This window comes from Copadichromis virginalis, linkage group LG3, assembly GCF_057382275.1.
Source record: "Copadichromis virginalis isolate Kocher_CV1m ecotype Utaka linkage group LG3, C_Virginalis_male_GT1.1, whole genome shotgun sequence".
Taxonomy (NCBI): Eukaryota; Metazoa; Chordata; class Actinopteri; order Cichliformes; family Cichlidae; genus Copadichromis; species Copadichromis virginalis.
In genome coordinates this window covers 63,748,951-63,769,588 of record NC_140620.1, presented here as the reverse complement: position 1 = coordinate 63,769,588, position 20,638 = coordinate 63,748,951, and the positions used below count along the sequence as shown (strand labels likewise).

Genomic DNA, 20,638 nt, shown 5'->3' with positions numbered 1-20,638 from the left:
GAGCTTTACGTGCATTGATCCTGCTGAGGGATCTCCTCACGCTGTCCGGGGACAGAGTCATCACCTGGTCACCAGGAGGGGGTGGGGTCTTCTGTGCAGTGGTGCTGTTTCGGACTTCAAAGCGAGCAAAGAAAGTGTTCAGCTCGTTCAGCAGGGGGATAGTACTGTCACAAGTCTGTGGTGGGGGCTTGTAATCTGTGATGGTCTGAATGCCCCGCCACAGGCTCCGTGAGTCTCTGCTGTCTTTGAAGTGATGGGATATTTTCCTGGAGTACTGTCTCTTAGCCTCTCTGATGCCACGGGAAAGGTTGGCCCTAGCTGTCCTCAGGCTTGCCTCGTCTCCATCTCTGAAGGCAACATTCCGAGCTTTCAGCAGCCTGTAGACCTCTCCTGTCATCCATGGTTTTTGATTGGCCCGGACAGTTTTGGTTTTCGTGACTGTTACATCCTCAATGCACTTGTTGATGTAGGCTGTAACAGTCTCTGCGTACTCCTGGAGGTCAGTGGTGTTGTTGTAGGTGGCAGCCTGCTTAAACATGTTCCAGTCTGTGGTGTTAAAGCAGTCCTGTAAAGCCTCTGAAGACCCTTCTGGCCACACTTGTATCTGCTTACGAACCGGTTTGGTGGTTTTAACGAGCGGTCTGTAAGCAGGCATTAGCATGACAGTGATGTGGTCTGAGGCGCCGAGGTGGGGGAGGGGAAAAGCTTTGTAAGCTCCTCTCTGGGTGGTGTAAACAAAGTCCAGTGTGTTATTTCCCCTTGTTGGAAAGTCTATGTGTTGTTGTATTTTTGGAAACACGCACTTTAAGTCTGCATGATTGAAATCCCCAGCCAGGATGAGAAAAGCATCAGGATGGGCTGTCTGCTGCTCACTGATGTGCTGGTACAGTTCATTCAGTGCCTCGCTCCTGTTGTTGACATTGGAGGAGGGAGGGATGTACACAGCGCACAGTAGTATGGCTGTATATTCCCTCGGTAGATAGAATGGCCGGCACTTAATAACCATTAACTCCAGCACTGGTGAGCAGTGTTTCCAGACCGCAACAGCATCGCGACACCAGGCGTCATTGATGTAAACACAAAGTCCTCCCCCGCGGGTCTTACCTCCCGCGACGATGACTCTGTCAGCACGGTAGCATGTTAGCTGGTCGAGCTGAATGGCGCGGTCCGGGACACTGTCGCTAAGCCATGTTTCCGTGAACACAAAAGCACAGCAGTCCTTTACATTCCTTTGAGATGAACGTAGCAGTCGGATGTCGTCCAGTTTATTTTCTAGCGAGCGTACGTTGGCCAGAACGATAGAGGGGATGGCGGGTTTGTGTGGGCTAGCCGCTAGCCTAGCTCGGATGCCACCGCGCTTACCCCTCTTCTGCTTCCTCTGACACCGCTTGAGGCGCATCCATTGTGGGCAAAGTGCAGGAGTGGGGGTCGGTGATTGAGTAGGCCTTCGGAGCAAACCCAGATCTTTCAGCTTCTCGATGTCCACAGAGTTTAACTTAAAAAGTTTGTTTCTGCCGATGTCGAGAAGAAGTGTTCGGGCATATCCTCGCTTGCACACAGATAGACGCGACAAAGACTTACAAAAACACTGCAACTTACAGGACGAAAAACACGAAAAAGTAGTTTGTTCGGGAGAGAGAGAAGCCGCTGCGTGTGCACGCGCCGCCATGTTGAGATGCAGGTCGATGTGATACATGTACATGTACACTTGTGTTCCGTAGAGCAAAGGTCCATCCAACTGTCAACAATAATTATCTGGACATCAGAGGCGACTGTAAGGAGTGTCATGGCCAGTTAGAAATGTCATGTGACAGACAGCCAGCAATTAATAGTCCAATGGTGCTCCAGTGTTTCATGAGAAATACAGATTTCTCCCTGCACACTGGCCACTCCAAGCGGTTCATGTCTGGAAACCTGCGTGAACAGATCGCTAAAGAGCTGTGTGAGGGCAGAATGGAACCGGCTGTATGGAGGTCAGCGAGGGCAGCAGATCTGATGGATGTTGGAGATCCTGAGCCAAGCCACCTTCCAAATTTGGCCACTCTGCGAAAAGCCAAACAAGAGAGAAAAGACTTGGAATTAGGAGATAAGGACCCCATTGCATCTCTGCAATTGTTAAAATATAGTGTTCCTCACAGTGGTAGCATCCGAGATATTGGACTGGACAAGTTTTTCTGTCACTACTGGAGTCAAACACAGATGCATGTTTATAAGACATTGTCAAAAAAATCTCCCCCAACTGTGTGTTTTGATGCAACCGGTTCAGTTGTGAAAAAACTGCTGAGACCAAATGGCAAATCTGGCCATATCTTCCTTTATCAAGGTATTCTGAAAGAAAACAATTGCCCCAGTGTCCCAGTGGTGCAAATGCTGTCAGAGAAACATGATGTTAATGCCATCGCAAACTGGTTGACAGAATGGATTCGTGCAGGTGCACCTGTGCCAAAGTATGCTGTGAGTGACTTTTCTCTGGCAATTCTGGGAGCTCTGGTCAAGGCTTTCACTCCTCATCCTGATCTGAAGTCCTACCTTAATGAATGCTTTCATGTCCTTCTTGGAACCCAGTCTGCCAAACTCCCCCCTTGTTATATCAGGGTTGATGTTACGCACTGCATCAAGATGATATGCCAGTGGGATTGCCTGAAGAAGAAAACACATCGTGTTAAAGATTTCTTTGTCAGGTCATTAGCAAAACCTCTTCAGTCTCAATGTTTGGACCATGCAAAACAGCTCCTACATGCTATCACTGTTGTGGCCCTCAGTGAGGCAGAAGGTGATGACAGTTCTGGAGCACCTCTTCCTTCAGAAAGGTGCAAGAAATACTTGAAAGCCCAAATTGCTCAAGACTCCATCATCATTCCAGATGAACAGACGGAGGAAAGTGAGAGAGTGGATTCAGTGGATGAGATCCAGACTGACCTACGACAGTGGGTAACAGAAATATGTGAGGAGAGCAGGTCACTTGCTGCAGCAAATGGGGATAGAGATAATATTCACTTTCTCCCTGAGATTATTCCTCATATAATAAGACTGGCAAGTTACTTGCCACTCTGGACAGGAATAATGGTCCCTCTCTTCCAAAGCACCAGCATCACAGCAAGTTCAGCCACTGTTGAAGCTGATTTCAAAAACATAAAACATGGCCTTTTCAAACATGACAACTTGCCTCTTCGAGTCGATCGCTTCATTGCTCGTCATCTTTCCTTCATCGAGGGAAATATGCGGATTTGTTCTGCAAAAGAAAAGGTCAAAGATGAGGCAACGGTGGGATCACTGAAAGTCACAGATGCCAATTCTGGATCCATGACGACTCACAATGCAGAAGACAAAATAAAAATGGATGCTCACCCATTTGTGGGATCTGATGCTACCATAAACATTCTTCCGGCTGATGGGGATGCAGTTGAGAACTGGAGGGGCCTAGCTGTTCCACCCAAAAAAAGGAAGAGGACTTCCTACCTCTCTTCATGTACCGAATGGCTCCATGCAGATGAAACTTTTGGGGCCAAAAGAGTGAAAGTGGGATTATTAAAAAATGGAAACCTCCATCAGCCTATTAGATTAGGGGAATCGACAATCTCTGTGCTCAATACCTGTGCATTTGATGCATTTTTTCAGTGCTTATGTTGTGCCTTCTGTGACAGCTCCACATTTCAAAATGCTGTTCTGAAAGACAGTGAAAACCCAGTCCTGCAGCTGGTGAAAGCCATTGCCACAGATGGTGTGACCCAACAAACCTACAGAAGGAGAGCAGAGCTGCTTAGTGTAATGTTTGAAGCTGTCTCGTTGAGGTCTGCTGCGATCCAAATCGATGCTCAGTGCAATATCTCCGCTGTAATTGCTAAGACAATGAGGAACATCTCAAGTGTTTATTTTACCAAACACTGCTCTTCACAGCACTGCTACCTCAGCAAAGGGATGACAAGGGAAGTGCCATTTGTTTCTCCTGCCATCTCTGTCCTCAAAGAGTCTGGTATGGCTCATCTTGGCACGGCTGTGGAAGCAGGACTTGGCCTACCTGAGTCTACCTGCCTCAGGCCACTCTCCAATCCATCTCTGTGTCCATCAGAATTCAAAACAGAAGACAGCACCACAGGAAATGAGCTCTGTGCAGGGACAGTTACTCACAGCTACAACATTGGAGATATCGTGTGGATTGATACTGACCTTGCAAATCAAACAGAATTTCCACTGAATGAATTTCCCTCCAACCTGGTTCTCCAAGGAAAGTCGTTCACTTTGAGGGCATTAATTGCTTTCCATGGAAAGATGACCACTGATGGTTTGGGGCATTACACTGCATACTGCAGGAGAGCTCCATGTGTGTGGGAGTGCTATGATGACCTGGGAAATGGAGTGACAGGAGCATCTGAAAAGAAAAAAATACAACCCCATGCTGTGTTATACACAGTATATTGAGTGCTGCCTGCATTTTTCTGTTTTATTTGGTTCATTACAGTTACATGTGTTCAAATGGCTAGTGTGTGTTATCAGTAAGTTCAGTTTTGCACATAAAGTTAAAGTTCTAAATTAAAAATCTTTTAACACTCTTTTCTTTGTCAGTCTGATGTATATTTGCTTTTACACACCCAGTCACCTTCACCCATAGCCTTGAAAGTAACCGTTCCATTTTTCTGTCAATAATTTTCCAGTATTTCTTTTGTGTTTACCTGGTGGCTTAAGTCAGGGGTCAGCATCCTTTTCATTTCAAAGGGCCCCTTTCCCCCCTGCTGCTACAAAACCTGTCTAGAGCCTAAAAAAAAAAGAGCCTATAAATATCTAGAAAATGAGTTGTTATATCGTGTAAGCTATGGAAATGTAAATAAAAATGTTTATTTTTAGATTTGATAAGACAATGAATCATCAAAGCTTTATAACGGAAAAAAGTATTTGTTAAAATGAAGCCAGCTACGAGCATCCTTTCCATAATAATTGAAAATTAGGAAAGATGGGCAACCAACTTGAAAATTACAGTAAACAGATTTGAACCTAAGAAACATTAAATCACTTTTAAAAGCCTTGTAGATTCAATGAATAGTCAATGCAGATATTTCATAAAAAAAAAAAAAAACTGTTAACAGAACCCTTTCTTGTTGTCTTTATAATAAAAAAATGACTTACTTGGTCTTATAAGAGCCACAGTGGAGGGGCCGGAGAGCCACATGTTGCTTTAGAGCCGCAGGTTGAAGATCCCTCGCCTAAGTGCTGTGGAATATTCAGTTTTCTACACGTAGGTAACAATCTATCAAAGCAAACACTTCATTTTTTCTGAGACAGCTACATTAATAATAATAAACATATATAATTCAAAACAAAATCATAGAGGCCAACTGGGTATGTAAAAAATAATAATAATTTAGGTATACGTGAATCACTTCACATGAAACTCAGTTTTGCCACAGAAAAAATAAAAACTTTAGCCTACCTTGTGTACGTTTCTGCACTAGTAACAAAAGAAATATCAACCTTTCCGCTGAATAAATTGTGTTACTAAAGTGTAAACTAATAAAAGTTAATATGCAGCAAGCCTAGAAAAAGTGCAAAACTCCACAGCTGCTGAAACTCACTGCCACAGACACTGGTGTTATACAGCGTAGGCCGTAATAATTAAAATCATTATATCTCAGATACTGTAGCAGCACAAACGCTAATTTTACCTGCACAAATCTGCACAAACGTAGCACTAACCGCTCCGCCTATTTGCCTTTACGTTTCAAGTGGGTGGGGGGTCAGCTTCACTCTGCTCATCAGGAGAGGTGTACTGGCAGTCGCGTGACACACACAGATCAGACACATATTTCTGTGTTGCAGGTATGGAGATGTTCTTATGTTTTGGAGATGCAGTCTTTCATTCATTGTTTTTATAAGTACAGTGTTGTATTGCCTGTTGGATGGCGGTTATTAATATAATTGTACTGAAGTATAATGTTTGAACTATAAGCACTAGAATATTGGGTCCTGGTTATTGAATTGTATTTATCTGACTGTTTATTTGATTTTGAATTATTTTGTTTATTGTTCTTATAAGTTGTTTTTAATGATTTTTCAGTGACATGTTATTTATTTTATGCTTTTTGTTTTTGAGAGCTTAAGTTAATGTTTTAAAACAATTTGTTGTATTAGATTTATTATATTATTGTGGTGTTAATGAAGCTGCAGGCACAGCTCCTTTCAGCATGGCCGGAGGAGAGGTGTACTGGCAGTCGCGTGACACACACAGATCAGACACTTATTTCTGTGTTGCAGATGTGCAGTAAAGAGCCAAAGACCCAAGTGCTGTCTCCTGCCTCTTACTTTCACGCCAGAACACAACGCAATGACGGGTGTAACACATGAACGGGTTACACGAACAGGAAGCTCAAACTGTTTAAAAACACGAATTCAAACTCCAGCATAAGAAAGCAAACAGCAAAACTTTATTTATACAGTCAGAAACACAAAATGCTGCTCAGAGCAGAAGCTAGCACAGACGAGAACCTCAGTAATCAGATTGTAAACACTGATCATGTGATTCAACATGTTATTCCAGCATTAAAGGTAAAAACAGCTTCAGTTATATTGTTGGAAACAGATGCCGGTCACAGATAACTTGAGGTGTTGCTCTTCAACCTGTAGATGTGGTTCAGCATCTACAGGTTGGAGCTTCACATATTTCCTGGTTTGTGCACTAATAATGAGCAGCCCAGAGACTTACCGAGGTCCCAGACTCTGCTTCAGTCCATCCAATGTCCTGCTCAGCTTCTAGTCAGAGTCCAGGTTTTAATAAGAACTAAAGTCCAGTTTCCAACACACACATGAAGATCACAATAATGACACTGTCAGTGGTCTTTGAGATTTATTAGAAATCTGTCTTATCTTAAGTTCAGCTCTGTGAAAAGGCATGGATCCTCCTCACGGAGAGCAGCGATCAGAACTGAGGAGGCTATACTTCCTTTTAGTCGCACTGTGTCAATAACCTCTCGTGCTTTATCTGCTTTGCTCTGCTGTGATCTGACTGATCCCATCTCCTGATCATTGATAATATGCTTCTCCAGGAGTTTATCCAGAAGTTTGTTTAAAACAGGTTCAGACACTCTACCAATAAACTGTAAGCGAACTGTGAACAGCCTCTCGTCTGCTGGGACTCCGGACTCATCTGGGACATTTCTCATTAAGGTTTCTGTTCTTGGTGCTGAAGGAACAAAGAAAGATAGACATTTAACAGCACTCTGAACTGAGGATGAAAAGAGAAGTATGATTTCAGTTGAAGTTTTATAAAATATAAAATAAAAAGTTTGTAGGGTAATTTCTGCTGGTATTTGGCAGGAATCTTACCTGGCAGGCAAACAGATGATTTCCAGATTTCATTCCCCTCTTGGTCTTTGACTATCAGAGTCACAAACCCTGAATTTGTACTCAGGAAAACTTGAAATGTTGGATGGTAATTTGGGCCAGACTTTGAGCGAAACTGTGTTTGCTAAACAACAACAGAAAGGTGCCATTTTCATGACGAGTGGGTTATCCAGGACTTTCATTTCAGCAGCATATAGTTTCTAACTGCTGACTCACCTTCGGCTGTATTATCCTGCTCTCAGGCTCACAGTGGACACTGTACCTTTGACCGAAGCTGAAAAGACAGTCAGCAGGGGTCTGGATGTATTTAGCATCATCGTGTTGTTGGGCAGACACCTGCAGTGACAGGACAGTTTATTATGCTGGTAACGTTAATAAGTCTATTCACCTGTAGAGCTCATTTAAACATATCAGGTGTAGAATATCATGTGTCAGTATGAATCAAAAACAATCATTAGATAGAATAGAATAGAGATAGAATAGCTTTGCAGAGAAAAAAAAGCTCCATGATTTTATTTTTATCAGTGAAGTGTCAGATCTGACATTATGGGTCACAAACATCAAATGTTCACAGCTTAGGGTCATTACTGGGAGTGAATAAAGAAGAGCAGTGATTGGTCAACAATGTGGGTAAGAAAAGTTAAATGGAGCCTGACTCTTTGTCTCAGGTAATCAGAGTGGAGTGACCAGTAAACCTGTACATAACTTTAGTTTATTATCAGAAAGCTGCTGAGAATCATTTGGATTCTGAGAGGACCACAGAGTGAAGATGATGAAACTATTTACCTCTGACAATGGGATATTTTCCTGGAGTAGAAACACGTTGATTCTTGCAGGCTCTGAAGGTCGGAAGAACAGCAGAACTTGGCCATTTACTGTTATGTTCAGGAGCCGCTTAAAATCATCCCAGATGATGCCCCACCCAGAGAGGTGAGGAACCTTCACAACCACATGGGTGGCAGTGATCTCCAGCGGCTCCAAGATGCTCATCCCATCATCAGAGATGTGGGCAACAGACAGCAGGCCATCAACACACAGCGCTGTGAAAGGAAAGAGCTTTTCATTCTGAGAGTTCAGATTTACTTCTCACCTTATCTGAGGATTACATCTCTTGCAAACAAGTTCACCTCCATCCTTTTTTGTTATAAATGTGAACAGCCCAAAACTTTTGCATTATTTATTACATAAAGCTCAGAACTAGGCATCAGTTATGTTACACGTTTGTGCAGTTATATATGTTCTTGGTTTGTAATTAATTTGAAAGCCTGATGCTTAACATTGTCCAACCCAGCTGTGAAACTCAGAAACCAGTCTTACTTGTTATCATCTATCGTCCACCTGGGCCTTACACAGAGTTTCTGTCTGATTTCTCAGACTTTATATCTAATTTAGTTCTGAGCTCAGATAAAATAATTATTGTGGGTGATTTTAACATCCATGTAGATGCTAAAAATGACAGCCTCAACATGGCATTTAATCTGTTATTAGACTCAATTGGTTTCTCTCAAAATGTAAAAGAACCCGCCCACCACTTTAATCACACTCTAGATCTTGTTTTAACATATGGCATAGAAACTGAACATTTAACAGTGTTTCCTGAAAACCCTCTCCTGTCTGATCATTTCCTGATAACATTTACATTTACAATAATCGATTACACAGCAGTGGAGAGTAGACTTTATCAAAGTAGATGTCTTTCTGAAAGGGCTGTAACTAAGTTTAAGAATATAATCCACTCACTGTTATCATCTTCAATGCCCTGTACCAACACAGAGCAGAGCAGCTATCTGAACGCTACCCCAACAGAGGTCGATTATCTTGTTAATAATTTCACCTCCTCACTACGTACGACTCTGGATACTGTAGCTCCTGTGAAAACTAAGGTCTCTAATCAGAAGTACCTGACTCCGTGGTATAATTCTCAAACACGTAGCCTAAAGCAGATGACTCGTAATCTGGAGAGGAAATGGCGTGTCACAAATTTAGAGGATCATCATTTAGCCTGGAGAAATAGTTTGCTGCTTTATAAGAAAGCGCTCCGCAAAGCCAGAACATCTAACTATTCATCACTGATTGAAGAAAATAAGAACAACCCCAGGTTTCGCTTCAGCACTGTAGCCAGGCTGACAAAAAGTCAGAGCTCTTTTGAGCCAAGCATCCCTTTAATGTTAACTAGTAATGACTTCATGAACTTCTTCACAAATAAAATTTTTATCATTAGAGAAAAAATTACCAGTAATCATCCCACAGATGAAATATTATCTACAGCTACTCTTAGTACCATTGATGTTAAGTTAGACTCTTTTTCTCCAATTGATCTTTCTGAGTTAACTTCAATAATTACTTCCTCCAAGCCATCAACGTGTCTTTTAGACCCCATTCCTACAAAAGTGCTCAAAGAAGTCCTGCCATTAATTAATTCTTCGATCTTAAATATGATCAACCTATCTCTAATGATCGGCTATGTACCACAGGCCTTCAAGCTAGCTGTAGTTAAACCTTTACTCAAAAAGCCATCTCTAGACCCAGCAGCAATCTCCAACCTTCCTTTCATATCAAAAATCCTTGAAAGAGTAGTTGTCAAACAGCTATCAGATCATCTGCAGAGGAATGGTTTATTTGAAGAGTTTCAGTCAGGTTTCAGAGCTCAGCACAGCACAGAAACAGCTTTAGTGAAGGTTACAAATGATCTTCTTATGGCCTCTGACAGTGGACTCATCTCTGTGCTTGTCCAGCTAGACCTTAGTGCAGCATTCGATACTGTTGACCATAATATCCTATTAGAGCGATTAGAACATGCTGTAGGTATTACAGGTACTGCGCTGCAGTGGTTTGTATCATATCTATCTAATAGACTCCAATTTGTGCATGTAAATGGAGAGTCCTCTTCACACACTGAGGTTAATTATGGAGTTCCACAGGGTTCAGTGCTAGGACCAATTCTGTTTACATTATACATGCTTCCCTTAGGCAGTATCATTAGAAGACATAGCATACATTTACACTGCTATGCAGATGACACCCAGCTCTATCTGTCCATGAAGCCAGATGACACACACCAATTAGTTAAACTGCAGGAATGTCTTAAAGACATAAAGACCTGGATGGCCGCTACCTTTCTGCTTCTTAATTCAGATAAAACTGAGGTTATTGTACTCGGCCCTGAAAATCTTAGAAATATGGTATCTAAGCAGATTCTTACTCTGGATGGCATTACCTTGGCCTCCAGTAACACTGTGAGGAACCTTGGAGTCATTTTTGACCAGGACATGTCCTTCAACGCACATATTAAATAAATATGTAAGACTGGTTTCTTCCATTTGCGCAACATCTCTAAAGTTAGAAATATCCTGTCTCAGAGTGACGCTGAAAAACTAGTTCATGCATTTATTACTTCCAGGCTGGACGACTGTAATTCATTATTATCAGGAAGTCCAAAAAACTCACTGAAAAGCCTTCAGCTGATCCAAAATGCTGCAGCAAGAGTCCTGACAGGGACTAGAAAGAGAGAGCATATTTCTCCTGTTTTGGCTTCCCTTCATTGGCTTCCTGTTAAATCCAGAATTGAATTCAAAATCCTGCTCCTCACATACAAGGTCTTAAATAATCAGGCCCCATCTTATCTTAATGACCTTGTAGTACCATATCACCCTATTAGAGCACTTCGCTCTCACTCTGCAGGCCTACTTGTTGTTCCTAGAGTATTTAAAAGTAGAATGGGAGGCAGAGCCTTCAGTTTTCAGGTCCCTCTTCTGTGGAACCAGCTTCCAGTTTGGATTCAGGAGACAGACACTATCTCTACTTTTAAGATTAGACTTAAAACTTTCCTTTTTGCAAAAGCATATAGTTAGGGCTGGACCAGGTGACCCTGAATCCTCCCTTAGTTATGCTACAATAGACGTAGGCTGCCGGGGGATTCCCATGATGCATTGAGTTTTTCCTTTCCAGTCACCTTTCTCACTCACTATGTATTAACAGACCTCTCTGCATTGAATCATATCTGTTATTAACCTCTGTCTCTCTTCCACAGCATGTCTTTATCCTGTCTTCCTTCTCTCACCCCAACCGGTCGCAGCATATGGCCGCCCCTCCCTGAGCCTGGTTCTGCCAGAGGTTTCTTCCTGTTAAAAGGGAGTTTTTCCTTCCCACTGTCGCCAAAGTGCTGCTCATAGGGGGTCATATGATTGTTGGGTTTTTCCTCTGTATCTATGAAGCGCCTTGAGGCAACTTTTGTTGTGATTTGGCGCTATATAAATAAAATTGAATTGAATTGAATGAAATGCTGCTTAGGTTCATTGGTGCTTCTAAATTGGCTGTAGGTGTGGATGTGAGAGAGTGCTTCTCTGTCTCTCTCTGTTGGCCCTGTGATGGACTGCTCACCTGTGCAGGTGGACCACGCCTCTTGCCCTATGACAGCTAGGGCACAGGCTGCAGCCCTGTGAGCCTAAGCTGAATAAACAGTTAGCAAAAATGATCCATAGATGGCCTGAAATCCCCCAGTTAGCAGTTTGGTAGATAGCTATGACATGCTAATCCCATCCAGCAGCTGTATTCTACCTGTAAGCTGATCCCTGCTGAGCCAAAGCACTTTTTCATATACAAATTACAACCTTTAATAGAAACCTATTGGTCAGCATCTTATTAGCCTGCTGTTAGCTTCATTCCACAGAAAACTGAGAGAAACTAACAGAGTTGATAAAGAATAAAGAGAAATGTGCTGATTTAAAGCCTTTGAAGTGCTTCAGATGATCTCTGTCCACTTCTGTCCACTCATTCATTCATGTAAGCTTTCTAATGCAGCTTTGATCTTCACAGTCTGCTTCATGAAACTCATTCTAACCCTGAATGTCAGAGTGTTCCTCCTTCTCTTTCCCATCATTCATGCTGGCAGTGGAGGAGATTTGGATGTTGGACTGTGTTTTGGATGATGTGTGTATGTTTGTGTTGGACTGCTGTCTGTAAAGCAAACGCACATTTTGCTTTGGATTTCAGTGTCAGACAGACTTTAAGGTGGAATGAAGAGTTGGAGAGTTTCACAGTGAATTATCCAGTGGAGGATTTTTCTTCTTCTTTGAAGGTTTGAAATGTGAACATTGTTCTGCTGCAGTCAATGGACTAAACCAGAGAAGAAGAAAACAGACTTTACCATGAAGATCCTCAGTGTGGATCAGTATAATATCAGCCTGATGTCTGCAGTTTAGTGTCAGCACAACTTTCACATCATATTCATCTCAGCACAACTAAAACATGCTGACTGACCTCAGAGTTTCAAGTCCACATCCTGGACTCTCCAGGAAACCACACAGATGCTTCACTCCTGAATCCTGCAGCTTGTTGTTCAGGCTCAGGTCCAGCTGTCTCAGATGGGAGGGGTTGGACTTCAGTGCTGCTGCCAGATAATCACAGCTGATCTTTGACAAACCACAGCGCCACAATCTGTATAAAGAATGAAAGATGTAAGTTTATTAGACAAAGTGTGAGCTTGAAATCATTCAGTGTTTCATCATCTGTTCAGAGCTGAAGAAGGTTCAGAATGTAGAAGTTTAGAAAATGGAAACTCCAAACAGCTGAAGCCAACAGGAAGCAGCTTCAAACAGGAAACTGTGCAGAGTTTCAGACTATATGTCCTGATGCAGCCAGTTGGATTTTGGAGATTTGAATCTCTGTTCTGTGACTAAGTCCTTGAATCATTTCTTCCAGTTGGTCCAACAAGACAGACTAAGTGTTGGACATGTGTTGTGGCTCCATTAGGGGAGCTTCTAAATGTGATGTGATGGCCCCTCTGGGTCTGTCAGGTCACAGCACTGAAGAGAGCTCAAACTGGGCACACAGTTGTTCCAGTCTGGACCAAAGACTCTATACTGGGACTGAGGGACTGCTTTGACTGCACCCACTGGGACTTTTTAAAGGCTCATGTTCTCACTTAGATCATCGATTTCTACTTACATTTCTTTCTGGGAAAAATGGGGATTACTTTGGAAACAGGAAGTATTTTCCCCAATAAGCAGCCCTGGATTAGTAAATCACTCCAACATGTTCTCAGGCAGAAGAAGCTGTCTTGTTATGAGGGAGAGAAGAAAAAGATTGAGGCACAGAAACTTGTTGAAAGAGAGATAAAGCAGCTAAAATCAGGTGTAAAAGTAAAGCAGAGGATGAGCTGAATAAAGGACACTCAAGGCTGGCTTGGAAAGGAATGAAGTCCATGGTGGGGATGCAGGACAAGGAGCAAAGATGAATGTGATGCTGAATCAGCAGAAGACTTGGACTCATTGGATTCCAGCTTTGATATCATTGATTTCAATGAAGAGCTTTGTGATTGTAGCAAAGGGCTGGTAGCTCTGAGAGTCCCACTGATGAGGTGTTTGTGTGGAAACCTCTTAGTGGGACCAAAGAGAGAAAAAGCCCTGGTCCTGATGCTGTGGGAGGGAAATGATTGAAGTGTGCTGTGAGGAACTGACTGGGAGATTTTCACACATTTTCCAGTCCTCCTTGGAACAACAGGAAGTTCCCAGCATATGGAAACAAAGGTTAAGTGTCCTATGGCACTCAGTGATGATGGTGCTGTGGCCCCACCACCTCCACCTCTTTGTAAAGGAACTAACTGTAATCTGAAGCTTCAAATGGAACTAAGACTTCCTCCACTAGGTGGCAGTGTCTGATGAGAAAGTGTTAGTGGAGCTGGCCTGGAGTCAGAAACAGGAAGATGCAGGATTTGGGCTGAAATGGGGAAAAGTGGTTGGCACTAGTGCCTTAAAGCAAGAAGGTTGTAGGTTGAAGCTTGTTGGCCTTTCTGTGGAGGTTGGATGTTCTCCCACAGTCCAATGAAATGCTGCTTAGGTTCATTGGTGCTTCTAAATTGGCTGTAGGTGTGGATGTGAGAGAGTGCTTCTCTGTCTCTCTGTTGGCCCTGTGATGGACTGCTCACCTGCGCAGGTGGACCACGCCTCTTGCCCTATGACAGCTAGGGCACAGGCTGCAGCCCTGTGAGCCTAAGCTGAATAAACAGTTAGCAAAAATGATCCATAGATGGCCTGAAATCCCCCAGTTAGCAGTTTGGTAGATAGCTATGACATGCTAATCCCATCCAGCAGCTGTATTCTACCTGTAAGCTGATCCCTGCTGAGCCAAAGCACTTTTTCATATACAAATTACAACCTTTAATAGAAACCTATTGGTCAGCATCTTATTAGCCTGCTGTTAGCTTCATTCCACAGAAAACTGAGAGAAACTAACAAAGTTGATAAAGAATAAAGAGAAATGTGCTGATTTAAAGCCTTTGAAGTGCTTCAGATGATCTCTGTCCACTTCTGTCCACTCATTCATTCATGTAAGCTTTCTAATGCAGCTTTGATCTTCACAGTCTGCTTCATGAAACTCATTCTAACCCTGAATGTCAGAGTGTTCCTCCTTCTCTTTCCCATCATTCATGCTGGCAGTGGAGGAGATTTGGATGTTGGACTGTGTTTTGGATGATGTGTGTATGTTTGTGTTGGACTGCTGTCTGTAAAGCAAACGCACATTTTGCTTTGGATTTCAGTGTCAGACAGACTTTAAGGTGGAATGAAGAGTTGGAGAGTTTCACAGTGAATTATCCAGTGGAGGATTTTTCTTCTTCTTTGAAGGTTTGAAATGTGAACATTGTTCTGCTGCAGTCAATGGACTAAACCAGAGAAGAAGAAAACAGACTTTACCATGAAGATCCTCAGTGTGGATCAGTATAATATCAGCCTGATGTCTGCAGTTTAGTGTCAGCACAACTTTCACATCATATTCATCTCAGCACAACTAAAACATGCTGACTGACCTCAGAGTTTCAAGTCCACATCCTGGACTCTCCAGGAAACCACACAGATGCTTCACTCCTGAATCCTGCAGCTTGTTGTTGGAGCTCAGCTCCAGCTCTCTCAGATGGGAGGGGTTGGACTTCAGTGCTGCTGCCAGATAATCACAGCTGATCTCTGACAAACCACAGCTCCACAATCTGTATAAAGAATGAAAGATGTAAGTTTATTAGACAAAGTGTGAGCTTGAAATCATTCAGTGTTTCATCATCTGTTCAGAGCTGAAGAAGGTTCAGAATGTAGAAGTTTAGAAAATGGAAACTCCAAACAGCTGAAGCCAACAGGAAGCAGCTTCAAACAAACACAACAAGAGAAAAAACTCTGAATGTTTCACATTAAAGTCGTACATTTCTCATAAAAACAGGACAAAGACTTGAAAAAGTCGTGTTTTTCCTTCCAGGAACCACAAGGCTTCACTTTTAAAGGTGAAGTGTGAAAGAAATGGACATATTTGAAGTCCAACACCTTTTTCCAGTCACATTATTAAAGCAGACAAACTACAAGCTCATTTTCATTCCAACAAGTCATCTTCTGACCTGGACTAACAACACTGGTCTCTATGTGCAGCTGGCTGTGAGACCAGTGCTCAGGGAGCGTCTACAAAGTGGAACACTGAAAGAACATCACACACTCATTTGCTTCCATCATCCAACCTGAAGAGGAAACAGAGACGCCTCCCCTTCAAAGTAAAAGCTGCTCCTTTTGGACACAGTATCAAAGAAAGTCTACAGTATAACATAGAAAAGACAGAACAAAGTTTTGGTTGTTTTTAAATTGTGCAGAAATGAAACTACACTAAGCTCAATTATGTGACAGACATTTCATCCCATGTCAGTTTGGCCTCATCCTGGGCCGGATTATCCAGCACACACTCTGACCACAGGTCCATGTTGAGCAGGATGAGCTGCTGGCTAATCTGGAGGCTGTAGCAGCAGCTCACAGTCACAGTGGATTTCCACTCATGAAAAAGCTCTGGCTGCTTCATTTCTCATCTCATATCAGAGACTTTAATGCTTCACTGAAGCTGTACTGTGATGCTTCCATATCCCAGTGAGGCCTCCATAATGATTTCAGCTGTTCTGTACACACACTGTGTGCCCTGTATGGCTCAAAGTCTCTGCAGCCTGTTTTTATCTGCTATCATCAGATCTTCATCATCCTCATTCACATCCCTCACACACTCTACAGCCTCATCAGCACTGACTTCATCTTCACTGACTGATGGAGCACAACATGAACCTGTGGAGGCTGAAACACTGTCCTGTCAAACATCTCCCCGTCACCACTCCACTTCTGTCAGCCTTTAAATGAACCCTGCTCAAGTCTGTCACTTCTGTTTGGAGCCAAAAGAGGTTAAAGATTACGCCACTACATTCTTGTCTAGAAAATATTAAAGTGTATTTGGTGACACACAAAAAAGGGTAAAAGTATAGTTTGGGTCCACACATGTCCAAACCCTGGTGTGTAGGCCTACTTAGTATTGAGAAAAGCCCACTAAAAGAACGCCCACCAGACCAAAGCAATGGTGTTGACTTGATCAGCATTAACCCCGCCCCCTGACTTTGATGGGTGAAGCTGACAAATAAAATGTATTTATGAACAGCGATGCAGGGCCAGGAGTAGCAACGTGAATTAAATAAATACATCATTAAATAATTCATTAAATGTGTCAGTAAAATAATTAAAATAGAAAACAAACCAACAAAATATGTAATTAACTAATTTGAATTGTACATAAATACATAATGAATTATTTTAAATGAAATTAACTGATAATTAATTATCAATATATTTTTTTTAATTAATTATATACATTTTTAATTAATCACTGAAATAAATAATTCATTAGTGATGTATTTATTTAATACAACCATAAAATTATTGCTAGTTTAATCAAAATAAATTTAAGACATCAATTTTAAAGGTTAAATTATGATAATGAATACATGCAACTATAACTGATGACGTAAGAATTTGGATTTTTTAAGCTAAAGCGATTTTTTAAGCTAAAGCGAAGGTGCTGACTCACTTGGCATGTTAGGCTACGTTCACTCTGCAGGTCTTAATGCTCAATTCCGATTTTTTGATCAAATCCGATTTTTTTATCTGCTCGTTCACACTACAAATAAAATGCGACAGCAAACGCGCTCTAGTGTGAACGCTGAAAGCGGCCAGCATGCCCAAAAGAAGATGTCACACACAACGTGCTCTGTTTAGACCCAGAGCAAACAATATTGTTTGACAGATGGCCCTTAATATAAAGACTTCGGACTTTACGTTTCCCAATTTTTGCTTTAAGTTATTTTGTTATTTACATAATAATGTAGATAACCTAATAATGATCCTTATTGCTGTTTTAGAGGAGCGGTGCTTCAAAGGATAGCTGCAGATTTCTGTCAGAATCTGCAGATTATACAGTACAAATAAAAAGTTCACGTTTCTCCAACGTTGTCTTCCCAACAGTTTCACTGACATCTACACGGGATGGCCAGGAAGCGTTTGCGATGTCTTATCGGGCGCTGATAATTGGCGTCTGTCTTGTGTTGGTGACGTAAAAGACGGATTTAATGCGACTTGACCATTCAAACAGCAGTCGCTTTCTAAAACATCGGATATGTATCGGATTCAGGACCACATACGAAAGTGACCCAGGTCGGATTTGAAAATATCGGATTTACGCCGTTCACACTGTCATAGCATGATCGGATATGGGTCGCATAGGGTCAAAAAAATCGGATTTGATGCGCTTTCGCCTGCAGTGTGAACGTAGCCTTACTCTCAAATCCTCCCTAATAACAAGAACATAATTACACTTTAGCCACAAGAGGGCAGCAGCATTAAGTCACATGTATATAAAAGGTACAGTGATTATATTACAGTGATTTTGACAAAAACAAAACAGAGGTTCATGGCAGTGTGTTTTCCATAACATACCAACCAAATTAAATAATAAAAACTTTATAACTTACAGAGCTTTTTTAGAGGCTTTGACCACTGGCAGCAGCCTCAGAAGAGCCTCCTCTGAAGCAAAGTATTTCTTCAGGTCAAACACATCCAGATCTTTTTCTGATGACAGTAAGATGAAGACCAGAGCTGACCACTGAGCAGGAGACAGTTTATCTGTGGAGAGACGTCCTGAACTCAGGGACTGTTGGATCTCCTCCAGTAGAGAACGATCATTCAGTTCATTCAGACAGTGAAACAGATTGATGCTTTTCTCTGCAGACAGATTCTCACTGAGCTTCTTCTTGATGTACTGAACTGCTTCTTGATTGGTCTTTGAGCTACTTCCTGTTTGTGTCATCAGGCCTTGCAAACGAGTTTGATTAGTCTTCAGACCCAAGAGAAAACGAAGGAACAAGTCCAGGTGTCCATTGGGGCTCTGTAAGGCCTTGTCCACAGCACACTGGTAGAAGTATTTCTCTGAAGATTTTCTTGTTTGAAACACCTTCCAAGTTGTTTCTTGCTCTTCCAGCAGATTGAGTCCAGAGTTGATGAAGGTCAGGTGGACATGAAGAGCAGCCAGAAACTCCTGAACACTGAGATGAACAAAGCAGAACACCTTGTTCTGGTACAGTTGTTTCTCCTCTTTAAAGATCTGTGTGAACACTCCTGAGTACACTGAGGCTGCTCTGATATCGATGCCACACTCTGTCAGGTCTGGTTCATAGAAGATCAGGTTTCCTTTCTGCAGCTGATCAAAAGCCAGTTTTCCCAGTGACTCAATCATCTTCCTGCTCTCTGGACTCCAGTGTGGATCTGTCTCAGCTCCTCCATCATATTTGATCCTCTTCACTTTGGCCTGAACCACCAGGAAGTGGATGTACATCTCAGTCAGGGTGTTGGGCAGCTCTGCTCCCTCTCTGGTTTCCAGCACATCCTCCAGAACTGTAGCAGTGATCCAGCAGAAGACTGGGATGTGACACATGATGTGGAGGCTTCGAGCTTTCTTGATGTGGGAGATGATCCTGCTGGCCTGCTCCTCATCTCTGAATCTCTTCCTGAAGTACTCCTCCTTCTGTGGGTCAGTGAACCCTCTGACCTCTGTCACCATGTCGACACACTGAGGAGGGATCTGATTGGCTGCTGCAGGTCGTGTTGTTATCCAAAGGCGAGCAGAAGGGAGCAGGTTCCCTCTGATGAGGTTTATCAGCAGCTCATCCAATGAGGTGGACTTTCTTGTTTCAGTCAGGATTTTAGTTTTGTTGAAGTCCAAATTAAGTCGACACTCATCCAGACCATCAAGTATGAACACAACCTGGAAGTCTTCAAGCATGCAGATTCCTGATTCGTTAGTTTGATTAAAGAAGTGATGAACAAGCTCCACCAAGCTGAACTTTTCCTCTTTCAGCACATTCAGCTCTCTGAAAGTGAATGGAAATATGAACTGGATGTCCTGGTTGGCTTTGTCTTCAGCCCAGTCCAGGCTGTATTTCTGTGTTAAGACTGTTTTCCCAATGCCAGCCACTCCCTTTGTCAGCACTGTTCTGATTGGTTCGTCTCTTCCTGGTGAGGCTTTAAAGATGTCTTCTTGTCTGATTGTTGTTTCTGGTCTGTCTGGTTTCCTGGATGCTGTTTCAATCTGTCTGACCTCATGTTCCTCATTGACCTCTGCAGTCCCTCCCTCTGTGATGTAGAGCTCTGTGTAGATCTGATTCAGAAGGGTTGGGCTTCCTGCTTTAGCGATCCCCTCAAACACATACTGGAACTTCTTCTTCAGTTGGGCTTTAAGTTCACGTTTACAGAGTGGAGCAAATATTTCTGAAGGTAAGAAATTCAGAAAAAAATATTATATAATAAATATCATAGCCTTTCAGTACCCTGAAAGGATGAATGTCTATTGGTCCATTTCTTGAGCTATTAGGAAAGATCAATATTCAGTCTTTAGAGAAATTCTCTTACTGCTCTGCAGATGGTCAGCCATCTCATGCTGCTTAAGTCTCCTCAAGAAGTGGAGTGTGATCTTCAGAAATGCTTCTCTGCAGCTCTTTCTTTCATCTTCATCCTCACCTTCAAACATCTCCTCATCCTCCATCTGGCTCTTTAAAGTTTCTGGGTGATCTGGACTCAGAAGCTTCTGGATCTTCTTCAGCTCGTTCTTCACAAACATGGTGATGTTGTCCTCCAGCCGCTGGAAAAGAAGACTATATGAATTACCCAGTGGTAAATGGACTGGTTCTTATATAGCTCTCTTTGATACTCTGTGCACACAAAGCATTTTATACAACATGCCTCATTCAACCAAGCACATTGTTCTATGCTTAAATACTTTCTTTCACACTCTGATGGATGCATCAGAGGGCAGCTTGGGTTTAGTACGTTACCCAGTACATTTGCCAGCCAGGATTTGATTCACAAACCTTCTGACTAGTAGCTGACCTGCTCCCCTCCTGAGCTACAGTCACCCCAATCTGACTGAAATCATGGAGCCCAAACTCTGATTTATGTTGGACACACTGACAATC

General features: G+C 42.4%; 2 protein-coding genes and 1 long non-coding RNA gene across 3 annotated transcripts; all 3 read right to left on the bottom strand.

The window, feature by feature from the left end:
* Positions 1–2,605: 2,605 nt before the first annotated feature.
* LOC146716580 (uncharacterized) lies at positions 2,606–4,747 on the bottom strand. Its single transcript, XR_014919192.1, has 7 exons — positions 4,671–4,747; positions 4,168–4,369; positions 3,907–4,056; positions 3,594–3,737; positions 3,349–3,496; positions 2,738–3,232; positions 2,606–2,640 (listed from the first exon to the last, which is right to left on the bottom strand). It is a non-coding gene; the product is annotated as an uncharacterized LOC146716580 (long non-coding RNA).
* Positions 4,748–6,404: 1,657 nt separating this feature from the next.
* LOC146716579 (NACHT, LRR and PYD domains-containing protein 1 homolog) lies at positions 6,405–8,912 on the bottom strand. The gene is made up of 4 exons (XM_085452489.1): positions 8,119–8,912; positions 7,549–7,668; positions 7,315–7,456; positions 6,405–7,171 (listed from the first exon to the last, which is right to left on the bottom strand). The coding sequence occupies exons 1-4, from the start codon at positions 8,320–8,322 to the stop codon at positions 6,852–6,854; spliced, it is 786 nt and encodes a 261-aa protein (XP_085308615.1). The 5' UTR covers positions 8,323–8,912; the 3' UTR covers positions 6,405–6,851.
* A 3,660-nt stretch (positions 8,913–12,572) lies between these two features.
* On the bottom strand, positions 12,573–20,299 carry LOC146716578 (protein NLRC3-like). Its single transcript, XM_085452540.1, has 4 exons — positions 20,076–20,299; positions 18,143–19,934; positions 15,137–15,313; positions 12,573–12,768 (listed from the first exon to the last, which is right to left on the bottom strand). The coding sequence occupies exons 1-4, from the start codon at positions 20,281–20,283 to the stop codon at positions 12,573–12,575; spliced, it is 2,373 nt and encodes a 790-aa protein (XP_085308666.1). The 5' UTR covers positions 20,284–20,299.
* Positions 20,300–20,638: the final 339 nt, after the last annotated feature.

Bases quoted from the DNA above. Each gene is read 5' to 3' on its own strand.
- LOC146716578 (XM_085452540.1), bottom strand. From the start codon at position 20,283: ATGTTTGTGAAGAACGAGCTGAAGAAGATCCAGAAGCTTCTGAGTCCA. The intron at 19,935-20,075 runs GTAAGAGAATTT...TCTTACCTTCAG, and splicing joins GGCTGACCATCTGCAGAGCA to AAATATTTGCTCCACTCTGT. The intron at 12,769-15,136 runs GTCAGTCAGCAT...TTCTTTATACAG, and splicing joins TGTGGACTTGAAACTCTGAG to ATTGTGGCGCTGTGGTTTGT.
- LOC146716579 (XM_085452489.1), bottom strand. From the start codon at position 8,322: ATGAGCATCTTGGAGCCGCTGGAGATCACTGCCACCCATGTGGTTGTG. The intron at 7,669-8,118 runs GTAAATAGTTTC...CTGTCACTGCAG, and splicing joins AAAATATCCCATTGTCAGAG to GTGTCTGCCCAACAACACGA. The intron at 7,457-7,548 runs GTGAGTCAGCAG...GTTGTTGTTTAG, and splicing joins GCAGGATAATACAGCCGAAG to CAAACACAGTTTCGCTCAAA.